Source organism: Falco cherrug, chromosome 4 (genome assembly GCF_023634085.1).
Source record: "Falco cherrug isolate bFalChe1 chromosome 4, bFalChe1.pri, whole genome shotgun sequence".
In the NCBI taxonomy this organism is placed as follows: Eukaryota; Metazoa; Chordata; class Aves; order Falconiformes; family Falconidae; genus Falco; species Falco cherrug.
Window position 1 is genome coordinate 60,528,816 of NC_073700.1, and position 13,451 is coordinate 60,542,266.

Genomic DNA, 13,451 nt, shown 5'->3' on the forward strand with positions numbered 1-13,451 from the left:
CCTCAGAAACTGATACATTGTAAAGGGATGATTTTAATTACTCCTCCTAGGTACTGAGGAAGAAATCTTAAAATTACTCACTTAATATGTCTTGTTTGAAGGAGAAAGCAAGAATGTTTATTAATTTTTGTACTGTGCTCCTGAGCTTAAAGCATTTAGCCTCATTTTCCTTTTGACAGCAGTATTGTTTCCAAATAACTGATGGGGTTTTTTTGCGGCTTCCCCCTCCCCCAATCTAAACTGCACCAGCCTCATAATACTGATGTATTATTTGAATGGAAACAAATAAGCAAGGCTTCAATGTTAGCTGACATATGCAGAAAGAGAAATGGTGTAATTGAATTTGATGAATTCTTCAACATTTTAGTATTAAGACTTTGTCTAATGAAATACGAAAGTGTTTTATTTTGACTTACATAGTATTATATACTTGTTGAGTATTAAAAATTATTTTGCAGTGTCTTAATGGTAAATCTACACTTAAAAACATAAAAAGCTTTCTCCCTGACGTATGTGTATTGGATGCAAACCTTCAAAGATTTTATTTTACTAACAATTAGGGCTTAATTTTAATTAAAAAAAAATATCCTTTTGAATACAAATATATTTGTTAAAATGGTAGAAATTAGAGTCAGTTCCACAATGCTGATTTCAGTTTTCTTGCTTTGTTTTACAGGAAGAGAGGCGGAGGCTGAAAAATGCAATAATAATCCAGTCATTTGTAAGAGGGTACAGAGACAGAAAACATCAAGTAAGTACTTTTTTATTTAGGTAGATGTAAAATAGTTTTGCTGAAAGTGAGACTTTCTAGTAAAGAATAATTCCATTGGTAAATCTTCATCTTTTTGAGTATTGTGTGCCCACAAAGTGGAAGTTTTCTCCCTTTTGATGTTTTCATTTGAACCTCAGTATTTTAGTAGATGGACGTTTATTCTGCAAAGCATGTGTGTGACACTGGACTTCAGTGGGATTACACAATGTTTTTTTGAGCTGATAATGCAAATGAAAACAACTGGGTATCAGCAGCTTTCACACGCCAGTGGAGCTTTTTTTCCCCAATATGGCTAAGGTGGTAGTTTGAGTCAAAAAGATGTTCTTTCTAAGCTGCTGTTCGGTAGATTATTGTAAGAGTTGTATCTGTTTAAACTTGCTAATATTTATTGAGTGAACTAGATGAAAATGCATGATGTGATATTCTTTACTTGAAAAGCAACAAATTTATTGCAATGTGTACTTTCTGAATTATAGAAAGCAGTTATGGCTTTAACTATGATATCGTCTGTATGTTTTAATCTCTTCACAAAAATGTGTTGTATCCATTTTACTACTTTGTATCCATTTTGGATGCGAAGCTGAAATGAAGTTTTAAAAATGTTGCATCTCTGTTTTAAATCATGACCATTATTGATATATTGATGCATGTCTTATTTTTAAGTACTCTATCCAAAGAAGTGAATTTGATCGCTGTGCTAATTTGGCCCAATCTGGAGGAACCTTTTCCACTGCTAATGGAGCCAATTTGACTCTTTTAGTTCGTCAGTTACTCTTTTTCTATAGACAGAATGAGGATTCTAAGCGTTTGGTGAGTACTGTTACATACTTTGATCTGTAGGACTTATGTCGTGCGCTTTTAAAGTACTTTCACTTAAAAGATTTTGAAGGAATGCAAAAAAGTCTTTGGCCACTTTAGTAACTTCATTTAAGAATTCTGGCTTTTGCTGACGTGTACTCTGCTGTTTTTCATTTAGTCAGAATAAGTTAAGAGTTAGATTTCATATGTATACGCACATGCAGAATCTGTGAAAGAAAGCTTTGAAAAATCCTGTTTGTATTATTATTTTATCAAAATTAATATACTTCTATTAGATTTTAATTTTTAAATAATTTTTTCCACTTAGCTCTCTGGTCATTCCAAGGGTGTTTGGGTTGTTGTTTTTTTTGTCTGGGTGTTGTTCCCATCCCCTGTCGTGTCGTCCGCCCCCCGCTCCCCCCGGTCAGTAATGCTGGCATATCAGTTACAAAGTCACTGCAAATTTCCCAAACATATGAGTACGTATGGTTCATAGCTAGTATTAATAATGGACATTAAAGAAATATGGCTATTTAAACCCAAAAAAAGTAACAGATAAATTTGTTGCAAGAGTGAAGTTATTTGTGAGTAATTAAGTCTTAACATTGAAAATTTAGTACTAGCAGTCATGTATTTTATGTTGTATAACAGGTTTTTTTTTCTCGGCTGAACAGAATTGTCTTCGTTTATGTTTTGCAAGTCCTCCAAAGTTCTCCAAAACAGGATTGAAATATTACTCTCTGTGTTGTAATAAATAATATAACTTGTTGTTATAAACAGTAAACTTGTGCGGATCTTTTCCCAGGTATGGATGTGTCAGAATTTAATTAAACATAGTTCTCAGTTTGTTAAGCAATTGGATCGTCCAGACAGACTTACTTGCTTATTCCAAATAAAGAGACTGTTGGGGCTGTGTTGCAGGTAAATTCTTTTTTCTATGTGCTGCTATCTAAGACATGGTCAGAGATTATGTTGGGCACTTGTTGGCTTCTTTTTGGAGAGGCAAAGTATTAAATATAAATTTATTTTATGGGGAGGACTTTTTATGTTAAGTATGTGTATAGGCCATGGTGTAGGATACTGCTGTAAGACAATGGAATGTTCTTAAACTTCATTTACTTTCAAGTTCAACATGTACTTAAGGGATGCACTGCCTAGGAGCAGGCTTAAGTGTGTTCCTACTGCTTGCATATAGCAATATTTGTGGAAAATAGAAGGTTTTTTTGGGAGCCAATAGTAATTAGAAGATGTTATCTGAGTTAGACTAATGTTCCAAGGATATGGTTTGGATATGTTTTGTTTTAAAACTAGTATTCTATAAGAGGCTTTTCTTCACACTTCATTTTGGATTTAAGGCATGTTAATCAGTTGTATTACTGGCTTCAGTGGTACATTTATTATTTGTAGCGGGAGGATCACAGGAAGGTAAATCTGTCAAGATGACTTGAATACCTGGCAGCTAAAGCATAGTTTTAGAAGACAATGTATTTACTTTTACCAATAATAGGAACTGGTTATACTTTTCAGAGCCTTAAAACAGGTTTCTTTTCCTTTTAGTGTTGATACTTCTTTAAAAAATTGTTTCATTCAAGTCACTGAACCTTGTGTTCTTACAATTGTGTATAGTGTGTGTGTAATAAACACCAGATACTAAAGGAGACTTGAGTAGTGGGCTTCAAAGGAACACAGCTGCGATGTCCCTGGATTAAACTGTACATTTTTGCTACAGTTGAAATTGTGGTTTCGTAAATGCAGCTCTGTTAGTATTCCCACTGTCCTTTCCTGACTGGGTGATTTGGGGAAAAAAAAGCAATGGAAGAGGTATCCCTGCCTATACATACAGGGAAAATGGAGGAAGAAGCTGCTCTTAACTTCACCTTGCAGCATGATGATGCGTGTCTATTTGCTTTCTTGAGCTACTTTAATTTTCTGCAAAAGCTCAGAAAGTGTGCAGTGGGACAGTTAGCCAGAAATGTTGTTTCCCTGGGATAAGTTGAGATTCATGAGGAGCTGTAGCTTTTGATCCTGTGGAAAAAAAGTGACCATGTAATATCATAGCAAAAAAAAGTAGTTTGATCGCAGCTGCAAAAAAGGTCTTGTTATCAGAGTATCTTTTTTTCTGTTTAGTGAAATGTCTTAGCTATGGTGTCAAAGTAATTTTTGCTGTTAGGTCCCATTTTTCAGAATGGCTGAAAGAGAAAGCAGTTAGGACAGGTATGCCTAGATACCTCTCATACTAACAAATCCTTTTAATTCTAAACAGGCTCTTAATATTCACCATTTCTGTGGTTACTGGTAGCTGTTTCATAAGCAACGTGCTAAAAAGACAGGATGGTTGTACATTTTCAATATTTCAGTCCGTAATTAAAGACATATTGTTTTAGTTACACATACGACATTCCCCAGTGTTTGTTCCCAGCTTGTATTGCTCTGGGGCTTTCATGGCTTCATTTTTAATATGGGTAGTAATACATGTTGGAAAAACATGTATTACTCTCCGCTTCTCATCCAGTTTGGGCAGTAGACCTCCCAACTTTCAAGTCACTGAAAGCTGGAATTTAATAGGATTTAAAGAGGCAGTGCTATAATATTCATAGAAACCCTAAAATGAGGAATTATTATTATAAAGGTGTCTACAAAAAGATGTAGCTAAACTACTGAGAACGCTTGGCAACCAAGTAGAAATAAGTTACTTTAAAGTGAATGTGAAAGGTTTTTTGTAGCTCTATTTTTAAGTCAGTGTACATATGCCTGTGGTGAGGGAAGAGAAGTATCTTGTTAAATAATTTTTATTTCATTTCATTTATAGGCTATTGCAAAATTGCAATGATGACAGTCTGAATGTTGCACTTCCTATGAGAATGCTTGAGGTATTTTCATCTGAGAATACGTATTTGCCTGTTTTACAAGATGTCAGCTATGTGACATCATTAATTGAACAAATTTTGCACTACATGATTCAAAAAGGTGAGTAGCTAGGAACTAGAAGTTTTGGGAAATTCGCAAAAATTAAACAGAACGTGTAATACCTGAGGACCATGTTGTTTAATGACATTTTAACCTTTACCATAGACACAATGAATTAAGTGCTGCACACATTAACATAGTCATTAGATGGATATTTTGCTTGAATGAGATCACTGCCTGAGAAATTACTGTTTGATTTCTTTGGGAATTCTGGTTATAAATTGAATATTCTACCAAATTACTTATACAGAGTTTTACCACAGATTTTGGGAGTAGGTGGGTATTACCTAACAAAAGTTTTATTCCAGTAGCTGTTCACACACACAAACACATATACACATGTGCCCGTGCACACCCGCATGCACACTGTGGCAGATCTAAGCTTTAGTTGTGTAAACGTTGGGCATTGTGTTGCATTACTGTTCTCTAAAACTGCTAATAATCATTATTATTGTCAGTTGGCATTACCTTTTCATCCTGCTAACATAAGACACCTTAGCAAAGCGATGGTGACCTAGCTTTTGTTTCCCTTGTACCATCATCATCAAAACTGTTTGCTGAACTGCAGTTACACCTGTGCAAACATACTGAAAGTTAATGAATTGTGTAGTTATCACCAAAATTATGTTTTGCCTCAAAGAAACTATATTACTCTGCGAATGTGGGGGGAAAAAATAAAAATTTGGATTTCTGATACCATAGTTTGAGGTTGCAAGACTTGTGGATGAGGAGAACAGCCAAAAACTTCATGAAATAAACATCTTGGATCCAACTTCATTGATATAAAAGACAAAAAGAGCACCTTCCAATTTGTTAGGTAATTGTTGGAATAATTCTATGCAAGTCTTAAAAGTACATTCAGTGGACTCGGCTGTTTTACCCCGTTACTAAGGATTTGGTTTTAACTGCTACAAGTTGACAGCACTATGAGAAACCCCCCCCCACCCTCTTATTCTAGTGCATTTATTTTACTCGCACAGGCATAGCTAAAACTACAGATGTATTCGTGTTTGTCTCATTGCTTTGTGTATAGTAAATATATCTTCCAAAATACTCACATTTGCTCGGATAGTATAATATTCAGTCCTCGCAACTGATATGTGAAACTTTATCACAATGTTAGATCATACATTTTAGTAAAAATATTCAGCTTTCTGATCACTTATAATGAAACCAAAAAGAAGCGTTTGTGTGTACCTACAAATGTTCTGTTTCCTAATCATTTGTGATAGTTAATTTGTAAAGAATCTGTAATCAGATTTTATTAGTATATGCTTTTGCATTTGTCTTCTGTGTGTGTCTTGTCAGCATTGCTAAGTTACTCTTTTATTGGGACTTCCACTTGTTGCATTGCATGTGAAGTTAGGTAGTTCCCAACAAAGGGTCTTAGGCTGGACCTCTCGATGATGTGACATTATTTATGCATTTATAGTGGTTCCAGTAGTTGTGGAACTTCCGTCTTAGTTTAGGAGTTCATTGAGCAAGAGGAATTTTTAAGAAGAATGAAATAATATGATTCCATTTGTACTTTAATGAGACAAAACTAGGTTACCCTCTACACATCTGTGATTTGGGTGGTAATGCATTTTATTACTGAGAGATCCCCGTTTTGGAAATCGTAATTGTATCCTTAAGCTTGCTAAGACAGGGTGCTTATAGAATTGAGATACTCTGCCAACAGGACTCTTACCTGTATGATGCAGTCACGTTTTGGTGTAGAGGGGAGAATTCATAGTTTCTGAATGGGTGGAAGGACAGCTGTCACAAACATGGCTAGAGTCACTCAGAGGAGAAGAGAACATCTTTTCTATAGGTCATAGTTTTTAAAAAACCCAAATTATTCACTTCAGCAGCAGGAGTGATTGGTCTTTGAAAATCAGACTGACTCTGAATGCAGTTATCAATTTGTGATTTTTATAAAGCAATGTTTTCAGAGAGGTTGCTAGTATATTCTGTTATGTGAATGTGACTTGGGCTATTGTAAAATGGCTTCCAAAGTAAAGCTTCATGCAGTTAATTGTGAATTAGAAGTTGTTTTATACAGAAAAGGAGTAATACTGTATTTAAAAAGTGATATTTTTTGTTTGCAGGCTACTACAAGTCGCTTTATTTGTTAATTAACAATAAGCTTCCCTCGAGTATTGAGTATTCTGATGTTTCTCGAGTCCCTATTGCAAAAATACTTCTGGAGAATGTTCTGAAGCCGTTGCACTTTACATATAGCTCCTGTCCAGAAGGTGCAAGGTAAATAAAGATAATACTGGGTGTTTGTATGCTCACTTGTTACTGTCAGAGGTGTGCAGTTTGCTGTTGAGTGTCTTTCAGTGCATTTTGTTGATTTATTTGCAATAGTAATGATTTTTCTGGTAATGCTGTACATTGATGAAACAGTGTAGTTTTAGGTGTGTTTAAGAAAAAAGCTGTAGCATACTGAAGACTACAATAAACAGAGCACAGAGAATAGCAGTTATTAGAATACATAGAAACATAGGTGTGGAAAAAGTTAGGTGAGAGCAGAAATGCAGCTAAGGGCAGATGAAGACTTAAAAAGTTAAACTTCTTGACAGAGGAGCTGAGGTTTATGGAGAGAAATAACTAAGTCATAGCTTAGGAGCAGAAAGAGTCGGGTATGTAGAAAGATGGAACAAAAATCACTCTGGTTCTATCACATGTTTTGTGTTGAAGTAGTATTTAGGGGGTAAAAAAGACTTAATTGTTCTTTTTTAATGTATTTTTTATTTCAAGATTATAAACAATGACTTTAACTTCAGAATAGTTTTCTGTAAGTTCAGGAAAAGTTTAAAGGGTGAAATTACATGTAAGATCACCAGGAAAAGGGTGTGGTATAAGAAGTTTATTTTTGAGAAATCTGAGAAATTTGGTTTATTAGCACAGGATTAATGGAGTGCATCTTTGCAGCCATCTTGATGGACATGTTCAAACTTGCAAATTGATCTGTTATTCCATGGATATAACTGTGGGAAATTTTGCCTATATTTTCTATAAAGACAATTTTTCTTCATTTCAGGCAGCAGGTTTTTGCAGCCTTCACAGAGGAGTTTCTGGCAGCACCTTTTACAGATCAGATATTCCATTTCATCATTCCAGCGCTTGCTGATGTGCAGACCATTTTCCCTTACGAACTCTTTCTGAATGCACTATTATTAGCAGAAAGTGGATGTTTGAGAAGAAGTGATCAAGCCCCGTGGCTTTTTTACTTTGTGTTAACAGTTGGAGAAACATATTTGGGTGAGAAAGCTGAATGGCCATTTCATTGTTTTTTCATGTTTCAGTTAGTATTTTATGTGTTTCTACAACATGGTTCATTGCCAAGCAAAAAGGACAGTTTGTGGATTAAAGTGTTGGAGAGATCTGTTTTTTTAGCTATTCTTACCCTTTTCAGTAAAAAATACACTTAATTTGGGAAGATCTGGCATAATGTGTTTTGGTCAGGTATTTCTGGTAAAATATATTTTCTATTACAGTGCGATCTGGCTAATGACTTTTTCTTTTTTTTTCAATATACATGCTATAGGATCCCTTTCAGAGGAAGGACTTCTTGTCTATTTGAGGGTACTCCAAACTTTTCTCTCTCAGCTGCCTGTGTCTAGTGCTGGTACGAATTGTCAAGATGCAAATAGTGATTCTGAAGATGAGGATGAAGAGATCAGTAAAATGACATCTACAGCAGTAAGCAGTACAGAATTTCTTTGAATGAGTTTGTATTATAGCAGCAGCAAATATAGGCAAAAAAAATGATCATCGTAAGTCCAGTATTTTTCTAACTAAGTGCAGAAGGGAGCATGTTTATTTTTTAAAAATACAGGGCTGCTCACTGTAAACAAACAGAACTGGTTGTTTACATTAAAACCAAAACTCTTACTATAATAACAAATCTTAAAGTATGGGCAGGTACTGGGTTTGCTGAAGAGCAGAGCTTTTATTTAACAAAAAATATTTAAACTTCTTTAAATTTGTATTTTACAGAGACTGTATTACTCGCTATATTCTTTTAAGTTCATGATGATGCTAAGATACCATGAGATGTTCCAGACTAAGTTGGAAGATCCCAACTTAGTATTTTATTTTTTTTCCTCTCGTGGAAATATTAGAAGTTCAACTACAGTCTTTACCATGTAGAATTAGCTCTGCATTTAAATGCATCCACTACCTTGAAAGCCTTCAAAGGGGGAACACCCACTTTCTATAATGATGTATAGAGACTGTATTATAAATAGAACTTTTCGCTGTAGTTTAAACTACCACCAGTACAATGAATCTGTGCTGACTTTAACCTCCTAACACTCTGCTTGAGGCTTTGAACAACCAAAGTTGGAGAGATGTAAATTCAACAGTTTCTTACTGGCCTTTATATAATCTCTCAAAAGGCACTACTGTTCAAAGGATTTAGGCAGTGTGCCGTCTTTCCTTGTGGAATATGTGAAATGTCACCATATAAAAAAGTCTCATAGACTATTTTGCCTCTCCACACTGTGCTGGGATTTCTGGATTTCGGTCTCTCAGGCATTCTAAGACATACTGCTATTTTCTTGCCTATGTCTTGGAAGCAAAAGTATACCAGCTCTTCTAAGAAATACTTTTCCTATAAAGTGTGCTTGTATAACACCTTACATGAAATGTATTTCTGAAAGACGCAGCATTTTTAAGACTTCGATATTGAGAGTAATCTCTTATAAAGAGCTGTACTGCTGGAGAATACATGCAACTTTTTTTCACTTGTACATTTTTAGATGCAGTGTGTTACCGTTACCCCAAAATCTTTACCAAGATAGTGCGAATAAAATACTTAATTTGTCAGACACACACATGCTGTATGTGATGTAAATATTGGCAGATTCTGCTTGTGGCTTAGAGATGTTGGTGATGTTCAAGACGTGATTAGGTGAAAAAAAAAAAGCATAAATATCTGTTCACAGGTAACTTACAGTGATTTTTAGATCAGAGAAAATCTTCTCTGATGAGGCTTTAATGCATAATACTATATATTGCAATGTTGGTTTCTCTTGTGAGATTTTATGTATTCCATATTGCCATGCATGCCTGTCTTAGAAGAAAAAAAGAGGGTGGGTGGGGAACCCCTCTTTCTTAAAAATTCATAACTGGATAACTTGTATCCTTCGGTGATCCAGACTGCTTTGCTCAGTTGAGGGCAAGAAAAAGAGAGGAGATAAGGAAAAGGAAAGGCTGAGCTCCACTCAGAGAAAGCATTCTTCGTTGTACACTTCTGTACTACCCAAATGTGTATTAGACACACTGAAGTTTTTTGTTGTTTGTTAACCCATGGATTATGAATGTGAAAATACTGTTTAAAAACGAACTTAACAGTAGACATCCAATTCTGGATTTTGTGTCCTGTGCTGGCTGATGTCAGTGGGGAAGAGATGACTATTCGCATATCTTATGCCAGTAAATGATCTTGCCTTATTGTATGGAAGTGTTGCAGTACATCATTACGTTAAAGGGAGTCTTTCCCACTGATCCAGGTGAAAAGACCGGTACCACAACCCATTGGTTGCCTCCCTAGGGATTTAAGTTGGCTCTTGGGTCTGATATTTGTAAGAATAGTACTGGGATATACATACGTGCTTGAGTGTGCTTGATCATTAAAAAAACTTTTAGCAAATTTTTCTTTGTGTTTGTAGGGTGATGGGAGAATATCAGTTCAGTACATAACTGAGGAGTGTCTAAAGAAATTGGATACAAAGCAGCAGACAAACACTCTACTGAATATGGTTTGGAGAGATTCAGCTAGCGAAGAGGTCTTTACCCTGATGGCATCAATCTGCCACACACTAATGGTACAACATCGGATGATGGTGCCAAAAGTCAGGCAAGTATAAATAATTGTGATGTTGACCGCAGTACGTGTAAAATTTGTTTTATTAGCTAGACTTGTTTTAAATACCCTGTGGGTTTTTTTTCCCCTCTGTTTTCCTTCTGTGATTAGCTAAAATAAATAAGAGTTTAAGATTTTAAATAATAAATCCAGGCAAACCAAAGAGTAGATTCTTTCTTATTTTAATTCTTGTTAATTATGCTCTCTCTGGAGTAATCATAGAGTCCAAAAGCATAAGCTCTTGGTTTGTTTAGTGAGTTGCAAATAAGTTAGTATTGTATCACCACGTTTGAGGACTGTGGAGCAGGTAGTGTTTGTAACCAGAAAATGACACACAAATAGGGATTGCAAAGATGCTTGAAAGGAGTTTGTCTGTTCCTTTGCTTAGAGGTAGTGAAGTGTCATTTTAGCAGAAGTTTGTCTAGCTTGTTTTTAAAAATTTTAATGATACGGATTCCACAGTCTCTGTAGCTAGCTCAGCACTGAAACCAACTTGTTCTCTACCCTCTTTAATTTACAGCCATTGCTACAAATTAAAACGATTCCTAACTATTGAAGATCACTGTTGTTTGGGAAGGGCTTTGGCACCTGAGGTGGAGATAAAAGACTTGTTCATTTGTACGCATTCTTTTACAGCGGTTGCAAACCACAAATGTCAGTAACAATTGAAGAAGATTTTTGACCTTTTTATTATCAGAGCCATAAATATTAACACTGTTCTGGTGTAAGTAGTTTTGAATAAGTATGTAGTTGCCGGTAGTAAAGTAAGTATTTAGAGAATGTTGTAAACATAATCAATTTAAACTGCATTGTAAACAGTGATACAGAAAACTAATTAGGTGGTATCTTAGCCCAACGGTGTTTATAGCTGTTAGAGGAAGTAAGATGTCAGTGAAACTGTGATTGCTCGATTAGGGTAATTAGTTCTTTGTAGACTAATTGCATTAGAGCAGGATGTGAGACCTGAAGATCATAGCAGCAGTTGAATTAGTATGCCTGCTCTATTGTTGCAAGTAGTACATTGCCTTGGATAGTAATTACTGAGTTTAAATGCATCACTGCTTTGACTTGAAGTTTGCTGGTTAGCTGTGTGGAAAAAGGTGTTTAATGAATAAAGAAGTCCCACAGAACTTTAGTTGTATGAGTATGGCATCTATTTCCTCTGAGACACCATATTGGGTCTTTGTAATTATTTGTAATAAAAAGCTAGTTACACATTGGATAAATTCAAGAGTTATGAAAGCTCTACTCAAAATCTTATAAGGGAAAGCAGTTTACAAATTGTAACTTTTGAATAGCTCCAAAATAATTGAATGCATCAATTTTAGAAAAAAAGTAGTACAGATACTTATATTTTTGTCAGTAATACCAATGGAATTACTTTCATGGTCAAAATGAAGTTAATTCATACAGGTATTTGGTAAATTAAAGCAGACATTGAATTACTAGTTCTGACTTCCAGGCCAATCATAAGTGTTGGTTTTGGCAGGCATCATCATGTCAGGAGGTGCCAATCTTTTGTCCTATCCTCAATCCATTTTAGACCTGGCCTAAGTTAGCAAGCAGCTGTTCTAAATGTTATTTTTGAGTCTTTTTCAAAGGACATTTGGTGCTTGTTTTAAAGGTAGTAACGTTGTGTCATTTTAAAAGACAATTAAAAGATTTTTCATGATTGATTTCCACTTTTTTTGATTACCTGGTGATTTTTTTTTATTGCCCAAATGATTTTGTGAAATTCAATGATAGACGTTTGAAAAATGCTTAACTTGTTTCGAAACTAACTTAAATGACTTAGACACACTTTCCTTTGTAATATTCTGTAATTAAACTATGTAGAAATAATTAAGCAGAAATAATTAATTTAAAATTATTTTTGGTGTATTCTAAGAGCTCAAAAATGCTCTTTTCTGATTGGAAACATACTGGGTCAAGTGGTTTGAAAGATAGAGAAAGATGTTACAAAGGCTTTGCTTATTTAACAGCATTTACAACTGTAATAGAAAATTATGATAATTAAAACCATAGACTGCAAATCTGCAAAGTGGTATGATAAATAAAGACTAATAATTGAAAATAGCTTTTCAATAACTGTAAAGAAAATTAGGCAACAGTTAACACAGACTTTGGAAGGGAGGAAATGACAAGTGTCTCTGTATTGCTTTAATAGTTCTAAGGCTTTTTTCCTTCTTGAAAAAAGAAACTTGTAGTATAGACTTATGGCACTCCATTAAAGCTGAATGCATTTTCCTCTTGTGACTTCTCAGTACATCTTTGATTTGACCAGTGCTGATCTTGTATAGTTGCTGCATTAGCTCAGTAGTTTCTTTGGTTTTGCAACAGAGGCCAAGAGAGAATAGAACAAGATGCCCCAAACTGCAGTGTAGTTCTGAATGGAAGGAGCACGCCTGTAAAGTTTCATTCTGATTTTCCACAGAGGGTGGTGGGATCCAGAGATGGATTACTGGAAAAGCACATTATTTTGGGTTAGTTGTTAGGAATTTTGATAAAATCTGAATGAGTTCTGGAAGGATCCAGTCAAGCTCAATTGAAGAAAAAGGCTCAAGACAGGAAAAACCTAGCTATAGCTAGTGTTCAGTAAGCCAGATTAGAGGTATAGAATAAGATCCTGATTGTAATGAAGTCATTGGGAATTGTACTTGTTTTCAGAGGGGCAGGGCTTTCATCTTTTCACTGTAAAGTTAACATGTATTATCAAATACAGTTACTACAAAGAAAAAAAAAAAAAGAACCTGAGTCTTGGAGTGTAGTTCTCATTATAAAGAGATTTGCAAGACTTATTCATCAAAATAACTAGTAAATTCCTTTTCTGCAAAATGTTTAGGGGCATAATTTAATACCATAGACCTCAGATCATCACTGTGGCTTGATACTAAATAGTGGTGGAAACTGTGCTTGTACTGGGACTTCAGTTGCTGTCAGCTGTCTGATCAGTGCCCCAGAGTGATTGCTCATTTTGGTTTAGCAGTTTCATAGTGGCCATATATTGCTACTGTTTAATTAACATAACACTGCTAATCTTAATTTGCAGTTGAAAAT

At 35.1% G+C, this 13,451-nt stretch overlaps 1 protein-coding gene across 3 annotated transcripts in view; it reads left to right on the forward strand.

Annotated features, from left to right (window-relative positions):
* Positions 1 to 13,451, forward strand: part of UBE3C (ubiquitin protein ligase E3C) — a 77,019-nt gene that overhangs the window by 12,590 nt on the left and 50,978 nt on the right. For all 3 annotated transcript variants that reach the window (XM_027809979.2, XM_014282539.3, XM_005442284.2), the window contains 8 exons: positions 677 to 751; positions 1,436 to 1,582; positions 2,376 to 2,491; positions 4,380 to 4,537; positions 6,628 to 6,781; positions 7,566 to 7,786; positions 8,073 to 8,227; positions 10,201 to 10,388. In XM_027809979.2, the coding sequence (XP_027665780.1) occupies positions 677 to 751; positions 1,436 to 1,582; positions 2,376 to 2,491; positions 4,380 to 4,537; positions 6,628 to 6,781; positions 7,566 to 7,786; positions 8,073 to 8,227; positions 10,201 to 10,388 (1,214 nt within the window). The remainder of the gene's footprint in view (positions 1 to 676; positions 752 to 1,435; positions 1,583 to 2,375; positions 2,492 to 4,379; positions 4,538 to 6,627; positions 6,782 to 7,565; positions 7,787 to 8,072; positions 8,228 to 10,200; positions 10,389 to 13,451) is intronic.